The sequence below is a fragment of the Amaranthus tricolor genome, chromosome 6 (genome assembly GCF_026212465.1).
Source record: "Amaranthus tricolor cultivar Red isolate AtriRed21 chromosome 6, ASM2621246v1, whole genome shotgun sequence".
In the NCBI taxonomy this organism is placed as follows: Eukaryota; Viridiplantae; Streptophyta; class Magnoliopsida; order Caryophyllales; family Amaranthaceae; genus Amaranthus; species Amaranthus tricolor.
Window position 1 is genome coordinate 16,064,122 of NC_080052.1, and position 24,979 is coordinate 16,089,100.

Here is a 24,979-nt window from a genome sequence, read left to right on the forward strand (position 1 = left end):
AACAAGAAATAAACAACTTTAAAATAGGTCTTGCTAATCTGGAAGATGATGAAAATATAAATAAAGAGCAAGATCAAATAACAATTGGAGAACAGCAGGTTCAAGAAGAAGCAGAAGTGCCTGACCAAGAACAGGAACAACCGGTAAATCAGGACCAGCAAAGTGTTCCCGATCCAGCTGTTCCCAAAGATGAACAGAATGAGCAAACTGAAGCTAAATAGATTGATAATCAAGTCAGTGAGCCGACTTCCTCAACCGTCCTTACAAGAGAATTTGTGCCCAAACCATGGAAATACAAAAAATGTCATCCACTTGATTTGATAGTCAGTGATTTAAATAAGGGCATACAAACCAGATCTCAAATGAGGAATTTCTGTGCACACTTTGCATTCCTCTCAACAATGGAACCCAAAAATCACGAACAAGCATTAAAAGATTCTGAATGGGTTGTTGCCATGCAAGATGAATTGAATGAATTTGAAAGAAATAAAGTGTGGCACTTAGAACCAAAACCAAAACACAAAAAGGTGATTGGACTAAAATGGGTATTTAGGAACAAATTGGATGAACACAGAATCATTGTAAGAAACACAGTAAGACTCGTGGTTAAAGGGTAAAATCAACAAGAAGGAATCGATTATATAGAGACATTTGCTCCGGTAGCAAGGTTAGAGGCTATGAGAATTTTAATTTCTTTTGCTGCTTTTATGAATTTTATATTATGTCAAATGGATGTGAAATGTGCTTTCCTGAATGGTTTTCTTGATGAAGAAGTCTTTGTGGAACAACCCCTTGGCTTTGAAAATCTGTCTTTTCTTGATTATGTCTATAAGCTTGATAAAGCTCTTTATGGGTTTTGTCAGAGGTAAAATTGACAAAACCTTATTCTTTAAGAATAGAGTTTCTGATATATTAGTTGTTCAAATTTATGATGATGATATTATTTTTGGTGCTACCAATGATTTGCTATGTATAGAATTTGCTAACCTAATGAGTACTGAATTTGAAATGAGTTTGATGGGAGAATTAAATTTCTTCCTTGGTTTGCAAATTAAATAGACCGTCAATGGAATTTTTATTCATCAACAAAAATACATTAAAAAACTTCTTAAGAATTATGGTTTAGACAATGCTAAAACAAACCACACACCTATGGCTACAAATGTTAGATTAGATGAAGATACAAATGGTATTAATGTTGATCAAACTATGTATAGAGGTATGATTGGATCGTTATTCTATCTAACTGCTAGTAGACCCGATATTTCGTTTAGTGTTAGTTTGCGTGCTAGATTTCAATTAAATCCCAAAGAATCACATCCTACAATAATGAAAAGAATTATGAGATATTTAAAAGGAACTGATGACTTGTCCCTATTTTATCCTAAAAGTGATGTCTATGATTTGAAAGGTTATAGTGATGTAGATTATGCAGGAGATCTTGTTAACAGGAAAAGCACTTCAGGTATGGTACAATTTCTTGGCACATGTTTAGTATCATGGTGTTCCAAGAAATAGAAGACTGTTGCACTATCCATCGCTGAAGCAGAATATGTGGCAGCAGCAACTTTGGATTAAACAGCAACTAAGAGATTTTTGTATTAAGTTTGAATATGTTCCAATTTATTATGACAACACTAGTGCCATATGCATATCCAAAGATCCCGTGCATCATTCTAGGGTTAAACATATACATAAAAGACATCATTTTCTTAAGGATAATGTTGAAAAGACAAAATAATAGTTAAGCATGTCAGCACTAATGAACAAGTTGCAGATATTATGACTAAACCACTTCCAAGGGAACAATATGAAAAGATGAGATTGGAACTTGGAATGATCAAGCTCCACTAAAGTTAATGGCAAGCATTCCCCACGAAGCAACATAAAATTGGAAGGGTTAAATCATCCACAAAAAACCTTGATTGAGAAATCAATTATTGAAAGGTTCAGGTATGCAGTTATTTAAAGTACGTGCTATGGATGCTTTCTTGATTGCATGTTGGAATTGATCGAACCAAAGCAACATGTGTTTGTTCTATGTGTTTTTGTCCTCATATTAAAAAAAACAAAAAAAACAAAAAAGGGAAAACGAGGACTATTCTATTTCTTATTTTCGATTTCTATATTTTAATTTTTCACAAATTCCAGCAATTTATTATCGGTAGATGGTCAACGCAAATTAATTAAATAGTGGGAGTCGGATCATCATAATGTTTCGAAAAACCGTTATTAACCGCCTATTCCATGAACTTACCCTCCAACTCTTCATTAACCAATTGGTTCACATGTAAAAATTGATTAAATGGAGAGTTAGGACCATAAAATAACGTTCCTTCCCCCATTTATATTAACCCACTCCTCATGTCAATCTACACTATTCATTACATTACCCTCATCAAACCGTCATTCCCTCACCCACTCTCAAAACATCTTCTTTCCACTTTTCGTAATCCACCATGAAAACCCCAAAATCATCCACTTCATGCAAAAAGGTGAGCAATAAAATGCCTAAACCCACACAACTGAAGCCCCTCAAAGTTGTTCATCCATCACCGTTAATTGACGCTCCACTATCCTCTTCAATCGAACCAAAAACCGACACACCAAGTGCTTCAATCATGCATGCGGGAACCAAAAGTCACAACACCACTCCTAAAGGTGGCTCATCATCCAGACCGACCAAAAGGACAAAGCAAGTTGATCCCAACAGCGCTGAAGAAATTTACAAGGAGATGTCAGTAGGATTTGGACTTGACAAATATTGGTATGATTCTACACCCTTTCCTCAACTACACGCCATTTTCCAAAATCAAAGTTGGGAAGCATTAATGTCTGATTTTTGTTGTAACCCGATTTATCCCAATTTGATGCGTGAGTTCATTTCAAATTTTTTAATTGATAATGGGGCGTGTTCTAGCGTAGTCAAGGAGATTAAGATAGAGTTCAATAGTTTGATGCTAGGAGAATGGTTTGGTGTTCCTACAATTGGTTTTGACACATACTGTGTTGGCTCTAAAATTGTGTTTTCGGGAATAAATGAAAAGAATGTTTTAAAATTTTTAGGGATCAATGAGAAGAAAGGAAGAATTAGCCATAACACTTTGTCGCCCTTACATAAACTACTCTACAACATAGCCCGTAGATTTATTTTTCCACGCAATTCAAAGCGTAGCGAAGTAAATCTTCGTGATGCTACCTTGATCTACTGTTTGGCTAATCACAAAAAATTTAATTTCCCTTCTTTGATGATCTCACATTTATCTGATAGCATTGAGAAAAGGAGTATGGTAGGATATGGAGAGCTTATGACTTGGATTTTCAGGAATTTTGGTGTACCTCTTAATGGCCTACAGTTCCCTATGGGTCCCAATAACAAATTAGGTGCAAAATGCCTTAACAATTTGCATCTAAAATTAGATGTAAAGAGATACTAGAGGACGCCATTGAGGAGGTTGACGATGTAGAGTCTGAGGATGAAAAAGAATGAAGAAGAAAGGGGAGGAAAAAGAAGAAAAAGAAAAAGAAGAGTAGGATTAGGAGAATAAGGATCAGGAGCATGTTCCCTCTGCCACTACTGAAAAGGCAGAAGCTTGTTTCCAAGGGGAACAGGGGGAAATAGTGAGTAAGGGGGAAGCTCTGGAAAAAGGTGAGGATTTGGAGGATGATAATGATGATGATTATGATAGTGACTCTAGTGATGAGGAGTTAGGAATGCCAGTCAAGAAGCAGCCGGTTCTAACACCGAGGAAAAGTAGTAGGCTAGCTTCGAAACGTTTGGTTGTTATGGATGATGACACCACCTCTCACAAAACCCTTGAGCCTACCACTAATGCACCTCCCTCAACAAAGCCAGCCACATCACCATTACATCAGATTCCATCACCACCACCATCACCTATTCCCTCTACACCACCACCATTTAACACACACACTTCACCTGGTTTAGGCTTTGTTAATTCCTCTTATGTTCCTACAGCTCCATTATGTTCTGTCCTCTCGAAGCTCCACGATTTCCAATCTCAGTTCTTTGCATTCTAAGACGAAATTCGTGTCACACTTGCTTCCATTACTGATCAGCTTACCCAGACGGAGGCCCGTCTTGGTGCCAAGCTTGACACAGTAGAAGTACAGACCGAGTTTGTAGATGAAGAAGAGACTGCATCTTGATCCCTCTTCCCGCTAAGTTTTATGTTTTGTTGGCTCAACCATCTGTCTGTCTATCAAGCAATATTTCTTTTTACATTTTTAAGGAAATGCTAATGCTTTATCACCTTCGTTATGACTAAGAATTTGACGTGTGACAAGTAGGGATGGTCATGGGTCCAGGACCCTGTAGGACCCGCCCCTTTTATAAGGGTCTGAGTCTTAAATTTTGAGACCCGTCGGATCCGGGTCCGGGTCTGGATCCAAAAGTTTTTTGACGGGTCCGGGTCCGGTTTCTAAGGTGAAGACCCGGACCCGGACCCGAACCCTAAACTTTTAAATTTTAAATTTTATATTTTTGAATTATGATATTATGAATGGATGGTGCAATATTCATTTTGACTGCCACTGTGAATGAATTCTCAGCTTGCTAGTTTCTTATTCCTTCCTCAATTTTTTAAATTCTACATTCAAAAATGAATTATCATATCTAAAATTTTTACATGAAAAATATGGCCATATAAGACATGTAAATTTGAAAATACAACGTAACCGACATTCAAAAAAAGGGCTGAAAGCCTGGAAGAAGCTGAAGTATCTCACCAGTGAAACTCGAGTCACATCTGGTATGGTATCCTGGACTAATACTTTAACATGATTCCCCACAACGATGTGCTGTCTTACTTCCAAGGTAATATAAAGGCTATACATCATTGCACAAGATTTCCAGTAACATATACTCTATCTATTTTTATAAATAAAAACCAACAAAAGCATACTGTTGTACAAAATATACACCCCACAGCTGCATACAAGATGAATCCAACAATTTTGAAAAATCAAAGAGGCTTTGTATAAGACCCATTAAGGACCCATTAAGGACCCTAGACCCTGTCAGACCCGTAGGTTCCGGGTCCGGGTATGAAAATTTTGGACCCTTAGGGTTCGGATCCGGGTCTGGATCCAAAAAAAAAATAGGTCCGGGTCCGGGTCTGGCCAGACCCGCCCCATGACCATCCCTAGTGACAAGTCGATTCGAAGCTAACGAATCAAACTTTTTCCTTCCATCAAGATATCCACGAAACTCCGAGTGGATTGTTCTCCATCAGCACTTAAGTTGACTTTTCATGAATGATGCTTCTTGCTTGGTTTGAGTTTGATTCCTGTTTGATCTCTTTCCCTCATTTCTTCCTCGGCTTTGATCCATTCTTCCTCAAAACCTCAGGGGGATTAGGGAGCATCGTCAATAACACTCTTTTACTCGGAAAAAGGTGAAAAAACATGCAAAAACACGAACAAAACGCATGTTTCCCTAGAATGGGGTGTATGTATGTATATATATATATATATATATATATATATATATATATATATATATATATATATATATATATATATATATATATATATATATATATATATATATATATATATATATATATATATATATATATATATATATAGTATGTCTTTAATGGAATCAAATGTTTTGGTCCTACCAAACTATACACAACAACTCATACTTCTATATAAGAAGCTACTTCCCTCTCGTTTTAGATATATTCCATCACACAAATTAACATCCATCAAAAAAAAAAACAAATGGTAGGAAGAATGTCAACAATTAAAGAAAATAACGGATCACCAATCATTACTTCAACAAGAGATCCAACATCTCTTCAACAAGAAAATAAAAAATTCCCTCCAAATACATGTATATAATGATACTACTAAGACTAACTCTTATACTTTTTTTGGAGGCCGTGGTGGTGATAGTAGTGACAGTAGTAATAACAGTATTTCTCTTAAGGCATCCAATTATGCTAAAGATGTTATTGTGTTCCACTTCACCACTGAGTAGAGGGATTATTTTCAAGCCTCTAAGCAAGCTAACAATCTGGTATCATATGTTTTCTTAACAATTAATTTATTCATAATGATTTTATTAAATATTATTCTTATTTATTAGCTTACGAATATGCACGTACGTTGAAGGTGGTGATATACTTTACCGCTACTTGGTGTGGACCATGTCGATACATGGAGCCAACTATCAAAGAATTGGGTGCTAAGTACGCTGATGTTGATTTGGTCAAGATTGATGTGGATCAATTATTTGTACGTACTTCGAATCAGATCCTACTTCTTTTTGTCTTTTAAATACATAATTAATTTACCTTAAATATTGAGGGTTATCAGCTTTTCCACAAATTATTATTCTATCGTTTTAAGATTTATATAAATGTTGATACTATTTTAAAAACATATATTTTTAGTATCAAATTTTTTTAAAAAATAGTTATACTCCAAATTTGATTAGAATATTTGCTCCTATATTATTGAGATTAATAATTTTATATCTTGAATAATATTTGAAAGTTAATAGGAGATTGAATACTCTCTAGAGGGGGGTGAATAGAGAGTTTGGGCTTTTTAAACTTTGTCTGGCAGTTTGTCTCAAGAGTTTGAGGAGTCTGTCAAAACTGTCTTCTGGAACAGCTTTGAGCCAATTCGTAAACACTAATCGTATGTGCGGAAAATAAACTTTAAAGAATAACACACGATATGTTAACGAGGTTCGGTTCTAACTAACCTACTCCCCGCCTATGGGTTCTCTTTCAACCCGTAGGATTTCAACGCCTTTTATTAATCCGACTTTAACACAAACAAGAAGATCTCACTATCTTCTCTCACCACGTTCTTCCCCTTGAAGAACCGTATTACAAGTCCCTTTAATAAAAGCAAAATCCCAAATCTCACAATAGAGATTCACAAGTTGAACACTTTGAAAAGTATTCTTGATTAGGCGTATTAAACTTAATCTAACTCTTTTTAAACTCTTAAGCCTATTACAAATGTAAGAGTTAGATGAACTAAGAATTAAGATTTACGAATTACAAATTACAAATTACTACTCTTAGAGAATTTCTAAATCAAGAGAGAAAGTTGTAAGAAGTGGTGTATCTTAGTTCTGGAATGAAGCCTCATATATATAGTGTTACGCCTCAACCCATCTTCAAAAACAAGAAGGCTCCTATCCGTTATTTTCTGTTGACCTGGTCATTCAGCGCCTGTCTTCAAGATCTTGAGGTTATCTTCAAACTGACGTGTACTGACAGCTAAAATAATTTCATCATTGTGTTTGTAATTGTCCAATGCTCTGCTGCCACGTTAGTACTCATACAAGATATTGAATAATAAGCACAAACCAGATTTATCAACATTTAATTAATCATTTAAATTAATTTCTATTATTAGCATTAATTCAAATCGTCATTTTCTATTTTTAGTATAAATTCAAATATCATCCTATTAATAGAAAACTCTAGATCTTGCATAATTATCAAATATAGCCGTGTACTATAATTAGTAAAACATGTGTACCTTGTACTATATTTAATTATCAAACTAATTTAAACTCATATTTAAATTCAAGTTCAAATGTAAAACATTTAAACGTTAAACAAAAACGTGTAGTAAAATATTCAAACTTCATTTCAAATAATATCCAAGTTAATTTTAATGAACCTTGACCTATTAAAATATTTCAAATATAATTTCAAGGAACATTGACCTATTAAAATATTTCAAATATAATTACGAAACTAACCTGATTGTAAACGTAATTATCTTCAAGACTTTGAAACATATTTCAAGACTTATAAAATAAACTTAAGTTCTTTAAACATATTCCATTGACTTCGAACTTAAATATATATTACTTATCAAATGTATATCAAATATGATTTTAAACTTACTTAAACAATTAAATGTAATTACTTAATTTAATTGTTTAATCAATATGTGTTTTGAATTATCATCATTCAAGAGAATTAAGTCTTCAATCTTCCCTTATCATTATTTAAGAGAGTTGAGTCTTCAATATTGTTGTTAATAAAAACAGGATGTATAACTCCAATTTGGAGTACAGGCGATGCCGACATTCCTATTCATGAAGAATGGGAAAGAGATTGACAAGGTGGTTGGAGCAAAGAAAGATCTTTAGAGGAAGGTTGAAAAACATAGGGCTTAATATATAATTTACGTTAAAATGTAAAAGATAAATTAGCTTACTGCGATCTGTTATAAATAAATTTAATTATTATTTATTTTTAAATAAATTTACTGAATTAGTTTAATTGACTAACTAAAAAGCTTTAAAGAGGAATATAAGTAACATTTCGATTTATTTTTAATATATATATCTAATAGATAAATTTATTTAAAAATAATTAACAATAAAAATTTTATTTTCAGCGGATGAAACAAAATTTAATATAACAACTTAGTATATATAATTTATTAATGAAAATAATGTATGACTATAATTAATGTATTTAAGTTTAACGCTAGGAATACCATCCTGGCAAAAAAGCTATGTAATTGTGGAGCCCATCTAATCCGTTCTTTTGTACTTTCATGCTCCACTTTTCAGTATTTTATTCAGTGAAGTATAATTATTAATTACAACAAAACTCTGGTGTGAAATCATTCTCGGCCAAAAACAATTATTTATGACAATTTAAAAAAAAAAAAAAGCATTCTTATATATCGCCAATGTTTTCATTTTATCGTCACTCCCTAACGAAATAACGAATTTGCCCCTGGACTTAAAACTTGTTTAACAAATGTAAATTGCACTTAATAATACTATTATCACTTTAAAAAACATTAAATTTAAAGTTTAAACGTAATCCCGAACATTTTTATCGCGACCCTTTATATATATTGAATTTTCAGACGCGCCCTTGTATGATATACGAATTCAAACACGATACTATTTCTCTAAAAACTCTCTATAAACGTTTTTCGATTTTAAACAAGCTGTTAGTTGGAATCGATTAACTATGGCTAACGAAAGCGACTATGAATCGGATCCGGTACATACTTTAATCGATTTAAATCGGTGTATTTAAAAAAAAAAAAACCGAAAGTCGCAAAAACTGCACGAGTGACAAGTGAACCATGGTTGAGTCGCACAAAACGTGCGAGTGGACCACGGTTCAGTCGCACAAAACGTGCGACTAGACCGTGGTCCACTCACATGTTTTGTGCGACTCCACCGTGGTCCACTCGCACGATTTGTGCGACTCCACCGTGGTCTGCTCAGTTTTTGTGCAATTGATTTTTTTTTATTTACATTATTATTTAAATTATTATACGTCTTAGTAAATTATTATTATTATTATTATTATTATTATTATTATTATTATTATTATTATTATTATTATTATTATTAATATTATAATAATAACAATATTATTATTATTATTATTATTATTATTATTTTATTATTATTATTATTATTATTATTATTATTATTATTATTATTATTATTATTATTATTATTATTATTATTATTATTATTATTATTATTATTAATGTAAGTAGTTTATATTATTAACATTACTATTATTTTGTTATTATTTATTTAAATAATTTATAATTATATGTTATTATTATTATTTTCTTATTATTTAATATTAATTTGTTTTATTATTATTACAATTATTTTGTTATATTTTTTGTATTATTATTATTTTAATATTAATTATTAGAGAAAATCTTCCTGGTTTATTTATTAGTATGAATCAGATTTATAATGCTAGGCAATCAATAAGGAGGGAAGAGATGGAGGGTAGGACTCTCCTTCAATACTGTCTTTATATGGCCACAGAACTTAATTACGTGGTCTGGACAGACTTGGATAATGAAGGGGGATTGAGCAAATTATTAGTTGCAAATCCTACCTCTATCCAAATGATACGTATGTGGCCGTATGTTGTGTTGATAGATACAACGTACATAACAAACAAACAAAAGTGGCCACTATATGAAGTAATCGGAATGACGCCAACCAATCACAACTTCTTGAATGCGTTCTGTTTGATGCGAGATGAGGTGGCTGTGTCATATTCGTGGGCGTTGCAGGGATTGAGAGATATTTTTGGCACAGCTCATACTCGTAGCGTCATTGTAACTGATCGAGATGAAGGTTTATCTGCAGCTATTCGTGAAGTCTTCCCAGGTAAAAAGGTTTTGTTGATTAATTATTGTCGTTCTATTTATTGAATATGTCTTAATTACGTTCAATGTTGTGTTTAATGTAGATGTGCGGCATTTGTTACGCATTTGGCATATTGCAAATAACGTTGAGAACATGGTGGACAAGTTGTGTGGCGGGAAAAGAAATCAACAAGAGTAGGTACTCGACCGTTGGGCCTAGGGATGGTCATGAGTCCAGGACCCTGTTGGACCCGCCCCGGACCTGCCCCTTTTTTAAGGGTATGGGTCTTATTTTTTGAGACCCATCGGATCCGGGTCGGATCTGGATCCAGAAAGTATTTGACGGGTCCGGGTCTGGGTCTCAAGGTGCAGACCCGGACCCGAACCCAGACCCAGACCCTAGATCCGCCCCTCAGAGCCGGACTCGGACCCTATACAATTAAATATTTTTTTTATTTTGTAGTAATTATTTTGTATTTGAATTTCATGGACTCGAACAAGTGTGTGTAATACGATAATAAGTTGCTTACAAAAATACAAAAAGACTCGAAAAATGTTCAATTTTGACAATCAAAGAGACTTTATTTAAGACCCATTAAGGACCCATCATGGACCCTAGACCAGTCAGATCCGGCGAGTCTGAGTCTGGGTCTGGGTCTGAAAATTTTAGACCCTTAGAGTCCGAATTCGGGTCTGCATCTATAAAAAATAAAAGGGTCTAGGTCCAGGTCTGGCCAGAGGTTTGGGTCTGGCCAGACTCGCTCCAGACCCGCCCCATGACCATCCCTAGTTGGGCCTCACTGTGTCTGGCAGCCTCTTCCTGCCTAGCCCTCCTAGTAGAACCCGTCACCCCCTCTCATGAGGGTCACCTCTGAGCAGGGTAGGCCTAGAACTATTCCCGCTCAGCAAGTTTCTAAAAAAACCTTTTCCTTTGCCGTGAGTACCAGCCATTTACTACAATTTTTGATAATTTAATTTACTATTGTTAATAAATAAACATAATCAAACGTTACGTTAAATTAACCACATGAACAAAATACAATAATTAATTAGCAACTAACAATATTTAACTAATCTTTATCAACAAATATAATGTAAGAACATATTTATTGTTATTATTATTAATATTATTGTAATTAATTTACTAAATTAACAATAATCATAATAATAATAATAATAATAATAATAATAATAATAATAATAATAATAATAATAATAATAATAATAATATTAACAAAAATAATAACATTAATAATAATCATAACAATAATAACACAAACACTAATAATAATCATAACACTAATAACAAAAATAATATTTAAAAATAAAATTAAAGAAAAATTTACTAACAATAACAATAACAACAACAACATCACCAACAAAAATAATAAAAATAATATTTAAAAGAATATAAAAAAGTTAATAATAATAATAATAATAATAATAATAATAATAATAATAATAATAATAATAATAATAATAATAATATTTAAAAAATAAATTAAATATAATAATTAAAACAAAAATAAAAATTTAATAATAATAATAACAACAATCACAGTAATAATAATAAAAATATTTAGTCGCACGTTTAGCCGCGGTCGATTCGCGGGTTTCGTGCGACTAACTCGCAGTTGGCTCACGGATTTCGTGCGACTTGCTTATTTTTTAAATTTATTTTCGTTTTTTTTAAATTTAAAATAATACGATTTGAATAAAAATTACCTCGATTATTTGTTTGCGAATTGAATTTTTTAGTATTTGCTCCAAAAATTTTATGTTGTAATTTTGTTTTTTAAGTGTGATAAAAGAGTTATTTAGTGAGGTTAGAGTATAAATAAGAAATTTTAAGTCCAGTGGCAAATTCGTAATTTTTTAAAGTCCAGGGGCAAATTTGTAATTTCATTGGATGTGGCGATAAAATGAAAAGGGTGGCGATGTTTAAGGATTGGGAAAAAATATTTTCCATCTAAAACATATCAAATACTCCCTCCAATTCAGCACTAACATTTCATTTACTTTATACACTCTATCCAATGCACTTATTCAATACTTAATATCTCTAATTGTGCATTATTAAAAATTATGGAAAGTTGATATAAATAATCTTTGCATTGAGACAAATCAAATAAGATCCTACATCACTATGTTTTGACTTGTAGATTAATAATAAAATACAAATCAAGAGTAAGAGATAAATAGTGTCCAAAAAGCTAATGTAACGTTAGTGATGAATTGGAGGAAGTATGTTAATGTTATCATTGTGATTACTCTCCTGGTTGCTTTATGATTATTCACTATTGACTTTTTAGGCAAAAATTTGAAGGAAAAGTTTATTTAATGTAGAACATTATTTTAAATAGAAAATATAATATTCATTCATCTATTGGAAAGCTAAATCAAAAAAATAAATAAAGATATGCTAATTATTACTAATTATTAATATGGTAATGCAAGTCTTACAATATCTTACTTTCTATCAGTTTGTTGAATGCTAATATAAATTACTTAAACATAGAGAATAATGAGTTTGAAAATAATTTTGGAAAAATTTATGTCCAAAAAAGAAAATGAATTTAAAGTGGACAAACTTATGAACTACTCGTTTTAGTAATATGGAAAAATAAAAAGAAATTGAGAGAGTATTATAATTTGCACCTTAATTATCCAACAATTAATTATGCAAATTATTATATTACTATTCAGGTTAGATTGATTTATTGACTTGTTTAAATTGCATTTGAGGCTTATAAAATGTATATATAACATTCCATTTCTTCTTTAATTTTTTATTAAATCTTCTTAACTTCTTTCATTAAAAATGCTCCTACTATTTATTATGTATCTTTTTAAAAACATATGACAATAAATAAAGAAAAATTGTCATAAAGTACCTAATAATTTTTTTTCAAAAAGTACCTAATAAAAAAAGTTTTGCCAAAAAAACCTAACAAAATTTTTTCTTTTCCAAAAAAAAATTACGTTTCTCTTCAGTTAACCGTCAAATATAAGGATTGATGGGTAAAAATCATAAATTCTTCCTCATCTCCAATTTCTTTTCAATTTAATTTACCCACTCATCTTCTTCCTCTAATTTTTACTCAAAATCAAAAATTGATTCAATCAATTTTTTAATGCAATTGGCCGGTTCATCAAATTGAGAAATACCAACTTGTTAAAAGATCAAAGCTTTTTGCTTTGATTGGTTTGATCCTTTTATTCATAGATTTACTGAGTTGGGATTGAAAGAGAGATAAACCCAACAACAAAAAAACTTTAAAAATGACTTTTCACCTCCCCATCAATACTGCTTACTCTAAATTTCATCTTTCAAATCCCTCAACAACCCTTCTTCTCTTAAACTATTCTCTATTTCTTATTGTATGAACAACTCCAAGCACCATCAATGGCGGATGAAAACGGCTGCTCACAGTCTTTTCTTCCACACTTCTACTTGTTGAAAATATCTTGAAACATAGAAATAGTGTACTTTTGAAATTGATCCCCCTCTTACAATTGAGCTTGATAAATCATGATTTAGCGTTTCATCCTTGTATCAAGTGTTTGATTCTCACCAAAAAGGATTAATTCCTTCTTACAATTGAGCTTGAAAAATTTTGAGTTAAAACTAGTGAAAGTAGATGAGTGATGAAATTGAAGATGAGGAGGATTTTGAATAGTCAACCCTTGTATTTAATGATTAACTGAACGAAAATATTACTTCGTACTCTTTGAAAAAAACAAATTTGTAAGGTATTTTTAGCAATTTTTTTATTAGGTACTTTCTGGGAAAAAAATTTATTAGGTAGTTTGTGACAACTTTTTTAAAATAAAAAAAATAACAAAATAAAGACCTTTTAGACGATAAAATCATAAACTTCTAAAAGCTTTCAGTCACAAATCTTCTTCTACGCATCATTTTAGGCTCTCTCGTATAATTGAGATTGTTTTATCAACACTTGAGGATCTAAAATGTATTTACCCGCCTAATTAAAAAATTTAAGTGTTTACTTTTTCCAAAACTATATTATGTAAGTTAAAATAACTAGGCTATAAGATAGCAGCTTATAAGTAGCACTAAAATATCCAAAAAAAAAAACCCAAAATTGACAACTGAAATTAAAAGTTAAGTAACAAAAACATAAGTGCACTAATAAAAGATGAACAATAGTTCAATGTGTAAAAAGTCATCCAAAATCCTAAAACTATTAGGAATAGAATTGTGAATGCCTTGAAAAGAGAAAAATATTATCATCATGAATAGTAATGTATAGTATATAAATAGTAAGGGGATATTTGGTATGAACTTTTTAATACTAAGTAAGGAATTTAATTACCATTACTTCACATATTTGTTTGGTATGATATTAGGTTAACTCAATCTCTTTCTTGAGGGTAATGGATACCCTTACTTTGTTACTATCCATTTATGTCAAGTAACAAATTCCCTTTATATGATCAATTAAGTGTTTCCCTTATATTTTCATACGAAACAACATATAAATACAACCCATACCCTTACCCTTACTTCTCTTTATCATTTTCCTTTCCATTACATTTTATATTCCCATACCAAACACCCCCTAAGTACTTTGTTCTCTCACATAGATGCCGATGTAATAGAACAAAACTTCTATACCAAGTACCCGGCATTTCGGGTACCCGAAAAGCCGGATACCCAGTTAGTCGGGTAACTATTTTAACGACCTGTAACCTAGGTTGCACTAAAACGGACACGGACACGACACGGGTACGGAAAAACGCCAACTTAAAAATGGCGGACACGGGGACACGAAAATGGTAATATAATAAATATATCAAATCAAAGATAATTTTACAATCTTTCATTTGATATTTTGTAAATAAACACTTTAAAAACATAAAAATCACATAAAATGCAAATAAGTACCAAATAAACAACATGAGTATTTAAAATAAGTCATACAAATTCAAAAAAAAATTTAAAAATTTAAAAATCAAATTACAAACACATTAAAAAACCACAATTAAGAATTGAACTCTTAAAAAAAAAAAAACATTAAATTTTTTTTTTTAAAACGTGTCCTTCACTCTTGCCGTGTCCCTTGCCGTGTCCCTTATGTGTCCTAGCTGTGTCCGCGTGTCCGAAAAAATATTAAAATATTGGACAGTTCATTTGGCGTGTCGGACACGGATTTTCGCGTGTCCGTGTCCGACACATGTCCGACACGGGACACGTCTACCAATTGGCGTGTCCGTGTATCAGAGCCTGTAACCTGACCCAATTTATCCGAGTATTCGCATAAATCGGATCGGAACAACGAGTACCCAAATATTTTGAGCTTATGTCAAAACTAATTTCACACAATAGGAATAAATAATTTAGGAGACATAAAAAAAACAACAAAAAGAAATCCAACATCTATAATTGATATTTCAATCAACAAAACAAATTTTCAAGCTCCTAATATTGTGTTAGAATATATTCCCTCCGTTTTCATATATTCTTCCAACTTACCCCATTTTGAAATTTTCAGAAGTTCTTCCCATTTAAAATTTTTCCATTTTGGGACATAATTTTAGACACAAATACCCTCATATAATAAACTTAAATTACATGGATTACCCATTAAATTACCCAAAATACCCACTTTTAAGTATTGATTTTGGGTAAAAAAACCCAATTCTCGAATATTCGCCATCAGTAATTAAAAGCAAGGAGTCGTTTCTTTTCATTCCCCATAATTGTGCATCCCTTTACTCCATTCTCTATCTCCATTTTCTTTTCCTTCAAGCTTAATTTCCATATTTTAACAAACCTTCATCGATCACAGTTCAATCCTTCAAAAATAATTATCTACGTTTTCTTCCCTTCAAAACGAGTTAAATTTTGGATTTTTGGCCAGAAATTTTGAATCAACCTTCAAACCATTTAATGGCTTCTTATCATTGAAGTCATCCTTTAATAGCAGATGGAAATTGTGAATGGGGTTCTCAGTGTTCATGTTCTTTGAATGACAGGTGACATTCTTATTCCATTGATCTACATAGAAGAACTGTATCTTCAGTTGAAATGAAAATAAGATTTTTAAAAGAAATTGAAGATGATGCTACTTCTACCCTTGTTGAAAAAGAAGATCATGATTCAAAAAAGTCCCGTATACATTCAAAAAAGTCTTCAAGACGAATTTGCAAAAAAATGATTGCTTCTTCTAGCGAAAACGAAAATTCAAATAGATTACATTTAATAAAGCTTAATTATGAGTTTATTAAGCTGATTGGGGTTATTAAGTGAGTTAATTCGAGTAAAAATATTATTGTTTTGATGATATTGACTCAAGTATTTCATTTGTTAACATTTTAAAAAAAAGAAAGAGGTATATTTTATTTAATGTATAAAATTTTTATAAAGAATACTTCAATAAAAGTGTATTTTGATTATATTTTATTAATTAATTACTATCTTATCTTTATAAAAATAAATTTAAATAAAGTATTGAAAAATAAATTCCTAAATGCAATCCTTATTCAACTACCAATTACGAAATTTTACTTATTTCGTAGATCGTTTATTATACCCTTACAGCATGTCTTATATAAGACTATTTTACGATGAGACGACTTTAATAGAATTTAATGGGTCAAAGCTAAAAATAAAACCCATGCTTATCTCATAACTTGACACACCTCTTCTCCCTCATACAAAACCCACGGTTCTCAATCCCTCTCTTCCCTCTTCTCTCACGTCCCACTCCCCTCACCTATAGCGGCGGCACAACCAAGCCCAGCCACGAGTTCCACCACCAACAGCAATCATTTCTCCTCCTCCCTTTATTGTTGGTAACCACTTTTTCCTCTTTTGTTGTTTTGTTTTCAAATTTAAATGTTAGGATTTTATAAATTGATTTGGGGATTTTGTGACTCAATTTGAAGTTCAAGATTGCAAGGTCCTTCAATGGTGATTGAGGTAATCCACAAACTATTCTATTTAAGTATTAATTGAATGTTTTAAAGTAGTTTGGTATTTGTGGATTCAATTTGGGTCGTGGATTTAATTTAGGTATCAACTTGAGTTTAAGATGAGTATATGAATTCAATTAGTAATTGAGTTGTTTTTAGTGTTGATTAGAATTGGTTATTTGGGTTATTTGGTTTATAGTATAAAATTTAGTATTTGGATATTGAAATTTCAGCTCAAAAAACTGAGCATTCTGTTTTGGCCATTTTCAGGTCAGTTGTGATTGTTTATAGGTTCTAGTGTCTTCTTACAATTTGTAGAACTTTGAGTCGCGGTCGTGTGGGCACTTGAATCACCCCGAGATAAGTTTGTATGAGGAAGTTATGTCCAAAATACTAGTAGACTGTCATAAAGATCGACAATGAGGTTCCGTTTTGTTCTGTCCGAATTTGTGTTGTTGTTTTTGAAATAGTTAGAGTCGTTTTGGGGTTTGGTGTCTTCATGAGATTTGTAGAGCATCGAGTCGCAATCACGTGCGCACTTGAATCGCTCCAAAATGAGTTTTTATGAGAGAGTTATGTTCTAAATAGTGAAATACTAGCAGGCTGTCTTGAAAATCCATAATGAACCTTCTGTTTTGGCTTTTTTGGGATCGTTCTAATTGTTTTTTGGTTTTAGTTTCTTAATAAGAATAGTAGAGCTCTGAGTAATGGTCGCATAGCCACTTAAATCGTCTCATTTGGTTTCCGTATGAGTGAGTTATGCCTGTTTTAGTAAGAGGTGTCCTAAAACCATTATGGGATTCCTAATTTGGGATTAAGAGATACGGAAATTAATTGGATAATTAAATATTTTTGGATGAAGTATTAGATTATGTTGAGACTTGTTGATTGTAAGAAGAACAATGACCTTTGTGTTTAATCAAATACATTCTCATAGACTAAGGGTCTTGGTGTAACCTTGAATCCTTGTGAATCTTGATATGTAAGTGTGAGATGGATGGACATTGAATTTACGAAATTGGTGGAACATGGTTGTTTATAAGAAAGTATTGGGTAATTGATATTCTTGAACCGACTGTGAGATTTTAAAGGTTAGAATGCTAGCATAACTCTTGGTTAAGCTGCGGTCTTAGGAGCAGATGTAATAAGTTATATGTTAGTATAGTAGTATCGAACGCTCTCTAGTGATGTCGTGATCTTGTTATGCTCCAGGAGACGATATCATCGAAGAACCCTTCTAGTTGATAGCTGGATTCGTTACCTTGAAGCGACATCGTCGGTGAGTAGTAACAGTACCTTAAAGGGTCTGGCCAGACTACTTTCTTGAAAATAAACTTTTTACTAAAGCTTTTTTGAATTGGAAATTGTTGAGACAAATGTTGTTGTGAATGCTTATGCTGATATTATGATATGGTCAATGGATCGAGCTTGCGAGCTGGTCATTGACGGAGTTGAGGAACATTGTTCCCTGCTCCCTGTTTGAAGCGAATTGTCATTGAGATATTGACTAGCTTCACCCGAGAGTGACATAGCCTTAGAGCTATGGATGAGCCTCTCAACTAGACTCCTTGTGCGCACGTAAATCTAGGGAACTAATGTTTCTTTTAAACCTATGATTTGAATTACTGTGTTTTGTTGTTTTGGATTGTTACTTCTCATTCAGTTTAATCTGATTCCCTGTTGTTTCCATCTTTTAGTCGATTACAGATCGAATCCGGTCGGGAACAATTGGGTTAGCAATGTTGATGAGGGTGCCAAGGATTTTCTTTTGAGCTGAGCCCGTGGGAGTTTATAGTTTTTATTAGGAATTTGTTAAATGTATATTAGTTCTGATTATGTTGGTTATATTGAACTCGAAGTGAATTGTAAGATTACTTTATGTTTAGGTTAGATGTTTGGTTGAGATTTAGCTGAGTTAGTTACATTAAAGAGCTGGTGATCCCTTTGCTCAAGTTTTGGAAGTGTGACTTCAGTTTCTTGGGAAACGAACCCAGTGATGACTCTGTTTACTCAGTTAACGGTAGGCCGGGTTGTTACAAAAATGGGGTAAATCTGAAACCTAAATAAAAAATAAATAAACCCAAGGTAAGATTGGCTAATTTATATAAACGTTTATATGAATAAACCCGAGGTGAGATTGGAAGATTATTGGGGACTAATTGAGACAATGTTTGTCCTGTATAATGTCGATGATGAGACTTTAATAATGAGAAAATATACTAATGAGGCAATTAACGAATTGTTTCCATTGTGTTAGAATTTGATTTTAACACTTTCGGGTAGCTTGTAATGTAGCCTCTATATATTATTCGATGATTAATGGGGACTAAACTGAGACAATATTTATAAAAAAGCGTTTTTCATTAAGAGATGATAAAGTACTACAACTTGTACATAATTATAAATTCATTCCAAACATTTAGTTCATGTATTCCTCTTCGTATGCCACTGCAATGCAATCCTTAACAGCCCATTTAGGTGCTTGTACTTGTTCTGGTAGTATGCCATTGTCTTTAAGCTGTTTTTTTTTGTTGTGTGGAACATCGTAATGATTTGATCCTTTTGCTTTGAATATTTCATTCATCACATATTGTAAGGACATCTACACATTACTAAGTGTCTTTGGATGTAATTCATCATACGCTTGCTCAACTGCTTCTACTAACTTGTCAATGGATTTTGGCATTTTTTTATGCATCAATGATTGAATGCTCCTAAAAACACCCAAGTCCAATATGTTGCAATCGGGACTGTTTGGTGGTTGTTGAGTTAAAATAAAGGTAAAACCATCTTGTTTGTGTTGTGCTTGTCATTCTTCATCGTCTTGAGTAATGTGTTCCTTGTAATTATCTTGTTGAATAAAAATGACTTTTTCTCTTTCGTCATTAGGCCATTTTAGTTTGATTGCTGGAATAATTTGAGTAATTAACATTTTTCTTATTGCTTTCTTGTTAACTGAGCTGATGGGTTTTGTCTCTAATATACCCTTTGGCCTATTTTTGAAAGCCCTTTGAGTGGCCATTTGTTTTGTGAATGGAAAAATTTCAATCTTCCCATTGAATGTAGATTCACCCAAACTGTTCCACCTTGATCTTGCCACACAACCCATGAGCATAATCTTAGGGATAAATTTTGATGATTTTCCACTCCTTTATGGCTTAGGTTCGTTTTTTGCAAGATATACTCCTATAGTTGGTTAAATTTACTCTATGGTTTCTCTTTCTTACTTAACTAATTGATGAAGTGAAGAAAAAAATAGAAAGGGATCGAACCTGAAAAAGTATTTTTTTTTTCTTGCCTCTATAGAACAAGTTTGGAGGTTTATGCAACTCACTTTGGCTCTAATGCCACACATGTTGGCAGGAAAGTAATAAAGAAGGCTATTGATTAATATTAGCAAAAGTAATTCCACAAATTGACATGAAAAAAAAGATACGTGTATATTTATAGGATAAAGACACACTAACTACTATGCAAAAAACATGCTAATGATAAAGACCCAATTCTCAACTATGTAATCCACTAACTGATTATTCTCAACACCCTTTCTTACTACGAACAACTAATAGCACACAAACAGATTGTTCCTTCACTTAATGCAACGAACTTGAATCAGTCAACTAACATGGAGGGCACATGTACCACTCATATGATTCGACGTTTTTGATTTTCATCTTGTAGAGGGCGTAATGCACCAATATAAGTTAGTAAAAGGAATCTTATCAGAATGTCACATAAATTTCGAGCTTCATCTTCACATGAAAGGGCAATATGCCTAAGAACTGAAATGAGATCAATGGGCACTAGTCCACATAGCGGCTAAGACCATAGACTTGAGTTCATACAACATAGTGCGCCCGTCAATTTGGCAGGCACACTACAAGCTGCTATTGATGTGGCATATTACGCTCTAGTTGCACCTATGAAGTCTCACTTTTTATGTATTGTTTAATTCCAAAATTTACCCTGATAATTTATTATAACTTTAAAAATAATTCTTATATTTTTCTTGCTTGTGGTTTAATGAGTGGCATCAGTCTATTGCTCAAGTTAGGAGCAAACAGTTATAAGGAAGATTGCATAAGAAATCCTCTTGGCTTTACCTTTCGAGCACTTCATTCAAAACATTGCGGAGCTAGCCCAACATGCTTCTATACCTACTAGTGAGGGGTAAAGTTCAACATCTGGACGAGCAGAACTTATCATAACCACGTAAAGATGTAAGTCCTCAAATATAGAAAGGGTCTAATACCCGTCTATAAATTACGGCCCTAATATAAATATATATCAATAAATGCAAAATACATAATATCAATAAAATAAATAAGGTACAAAATATCATTAGCAGCACTTTGACTTAGTGGTTAAATGCACATTTTAATTAAACAAGGTCTCAAATTGAATGCATAAGAAGGTACATTTATTTACTTTTTTCGTGAGCCCAGGGCATCGGACCTTGTTACCCCTGCCTAGGGTCGACCTCGAGTCCTTACTAGATCTTCATAAACTCAAATTATAGCCGTTTGCTACCATGGGAGGTGAACTAGGACATTCCAATTAGATAGGGTGGACAAGTTTGATGTACTACGACAACATCACAAAAAATGTACAAATTTTAGTGTATATAAATACATTGAAATGTTGTATTTTGATGAAATATTTTGTACAATTACACACAAACGTACACATACACACACAATGAATTCTTTGAAATGACAACGGCTAGTTTAATTGGTAATGGAAAAAGTCAAAAAAACGTCGGCTCACGCTTTGCTTGTTATTACAACCAATAAAGGCGACCTAGTCAAAATAAGTCAAGCCCTTATTCACTATTAGTACTAAATTAAGAGGTGAACTTTCTTTAATAAGGTCAACCTTGTCCATTGTTACTAACATTGCAAAATACCGAGCTGGCTTTCTGACTTTTTAGTTTAACTTTTGTTTTATTTAATGTTAGTAATATCGAACAAAGTGAGACTTTATGTTCAACAAGAAGATACTTATTATGGGAATAAATTTTACCAAGCTTAGTTTTGTGATATAAAAAAACGTTTATTTATTAAAAATTTATTGAAACATGCTTTGGGGTTGTGGCGTAAATGCGGTTGGGTTGGTGGTTGGGCTTTATTTTGTTTTGATGATGGGTTTGCAAGAGGAGTTTTTATGGATGGTTGTGGGCTACGAGCTAGGTTCAATTGAAGAAATATGAGAAATGAGAAACATTGTAATGAATCCCACTTGACATGGGATAGAGAAGAAATTAATTTCTTTTAATGTTCTATGTCATTCATAATCTGTTACATATTTTTAACTAATTATATAACACAAGTTCTTAGTTGAGACCATCTTTAGTAGAGACGCCTTGTATTTTGGCTTGCCCAATTTAAAAATTTTAAAAAATAAAATAAGTAAACGAAATCACAAACACGCGCGTTTGTCATCAGTCATTTTATAACCATTCACCTTCAACTTCCATTCACGCTTTCTCCTTACTCTCTTTCCTGAAAAAATTACTGTCCCAATCTTCATCTCTCAAAATTCCATTTTCGGTTTTCTAGGGTTCCATTTTGTTGTTCAAAATTCTTAACATTTGCTGTTTTTCATTTCTTAGTTGTAGTCGCCAAACATTTGCGTTTCATCCAAGGTATGTGTTCATGATTCTTTCAATGGTTCTCCATTTTCGTCTTAAAAGCTTTGATTTTGTTTGATTTTCGCTATTTCTTGTACTGGATTTAGGTTTCTAAAAATGGAAAAGCTCAATGATGATGCTGTGTTGGCTTCTATATATTCAACAAAGAACAAAAAGGTACCTTTCAGGGATCAAAATGTCACCCCTCAAGAGATAGAGGTGACCGACAAAGTACCCAAATAAAGGGCTCTAAGGCCGCAGACCTCGCTGGTTAAGATAGATAGAGACAAATGAAGGATTGTAAGTTCATCTTTTTGACCTAATTTGAGATTATTGCATGACTGATTTTGGATTATTGACGTAATTATTGCATGATAGATAGTTTCTCAAGGCTGCACTCTGGCATTGGAACCGGGAGTGAGAAATCTTCAAACCCTTTACAATAGTTTTCACGGTCACACTTATGTGGCCACTTGTAACAGGCATAGAATGCACTGTTTGGTTCTCTTTGTTTGGCTGTGCCACACCATATGCAACCTTAGTTAAGTCGCCACCACTGGCAACACCTAACTGAGGCAGCTAAAGAGAACAAGGAGTCGCCTCTTGAAAATTGTGCCGTTTAGTATAATTAACATCATAATAAAATCTTAAAACAGTTGCAATTTAAATTAATAGGTGCTTATATATTTAAAAAATATATACCTTTACCACTGTCTCGGGATTTTGAGCAACGGAGTTCACGGTCTCAAGTGTAGGATTTTGACCTTTGGGGATAGTAATGGACTAGGGTGTTATGTTTTGAGCTACGGCGGTAATGGGCTCGGGTGTTGGCTCGGGTGTTCGCTTGACCGAAGCCTTAGGATCCCCATGTTGACTTTGCTAATCCTCGACAATCATATTTGCCAAGTCTACAATGGGTGCTCCCATGTTCTGCAAAACAAATGAAACTTTGTCGAGAACGTCCTTCATAATTTTCCTTCAGGTAGCATCGTTCTTGATTGAGTAGTGACACACTCTTTGCCGAAGGCCTTCTTTAAACCCACGTGGACGCCTCCTTTTCCGACTACCCCCCCTCTATGGTCTTTCCCTAAGACCATATGCAATGCATCAACATTGCTTCTAGGGGTGAACTCCCCCGTTGCTTCTTTTTCTTTCCAACCCATTTGTTCAAATAAAAAGTGACATATATAACAATTAGTTCATGGTAAATCAAAGCCAAAAAATACAAAACAAATCAAGCATATAATTAATAATTTCAAAACTCACCACATCATCAACAACCTTCTTCGTTCCCGGATCAGTAATGGTAAATTTACCACTTGATTCTCTAAAATGAAGTCCGCAGTACCAATCTCGCACCCGATCTGCAGCAGGAGTATTCACGGATGCGGAGGTAGCTGTAGATAAGGTCTTGGGACTTTGATTGGGGTATAAACCCGCATCCACCCACTCTTTTCGGGCCTCATCATACGTTTTTGGTCCCAAGCGATGGTAAAACTTCCTTTTACTTGCTGATTTAGAAGCTTTACCACGCTTTTCCTAATTAATCAATAGAAATTAAATGTCATATATTAGTTTAATGATAGAATCAAAAGAAGTAAAATTAAATCAAAAGCCATAATATAATACTTACAACTTTGGTGGGATTTGTTTTTTTGGCAACAAACGCTTCCCATTCTTTCTTCGATATATGATCCCATATTTCAAAGGGCATCTTTGAAGGTGCTTTGTCTCCACCTTCGTTTTCACCTTCGTTTCTCGTTTCGACCTTCTTGGTCTTACGGGCACGTTTCTTGGTAATCCAGCCTGTCACAAAGCTTAGATTTGAAATCTCTGAATCTTTCAGCAACAGCTGAAAGAAAAATATTCTTCTTCTCCATATCGTTTTCAATGTAAAAAAGATTCTACAAAAGAAAAATTATATTTATTAGTGTCAATTAAATTAATTTTAAAATGATACTACATGAATAAAAATAGAGAGTTGCTTTTCACAGTATCATCCCATAGAGAGTTCTTCAAATCCTCTGGAACCTCATTCCATGCGTACAATATGGAAATCTTACGGATACATATGCAAATTTGTTTTCCATATTGCCTACACTATTTGCCACAGGGTTTATCCAATGCATTGTATTCCAAGTGCATGGGTTCTATGACTTTGAGGCTTTTTGTAGGACCTCATCCTTTTCTCTTCTTAGAACCAACGCTAGTAGTGGTAGTGAGAGCATCTGTTGGTACTATTTCTATCTCTGAGGGATA

The 24,979-nt window shown here is 33.0% G+C and overlaps 1 protein-coding gene and 1 long non-coding RNA gene across 3 annotated transcripts; both read left to right on the forward strand.

The window, feature by feature from the left end:
* The first annotated feature begins 9,737 nt into the window (after window positions 1-9,737).
* On the forward strand, window positions 9,738-10,644 carry LOC130814607 (protein FAR-RED ELONGATED HYPOCOTYL 3-like). The gene is made up of 2 exons (XM_057680730.1): window positions 9,738-10,174; window positions 10,257-10,644. The coding sequence occupies exons 1-2, from the start codon at window positions 9,778-9,780 to the stop codon at window positions 10,349-10,351; spliced, it is 492 nt and encodes a 163-aa protein (XP_057536713.1). The 5' UTR covers window positions 9,738-9,777; the 3' UTR covers window positions 10,352-10,644.
* A 5,248-nt stretch (window positions 10,645-15,892) lies between these two features.
* LOC130814608 (uncharacterized) lies at window positions 15,893-20,702 on the forward strand. 2 transcript variants are annotated; one of them, XR_009042457.1, is made up of 4 exons: window positions 15,893-16,971; window positions 17,065-17,098; window positions 18,304-18,370; window positions 18,789-20,702. It is a non-coding gene; the product is annotated as an uncharacterized LOC130814608 (long non-coding RNA). The 2 variants fall into 2 exon arrangements; XR_009042458.1 differs by having other exon boundaries at window positions 15,893-17,098.
* Window positions 20,703-24,979: the final 4,277 nt, after the last annotated feature.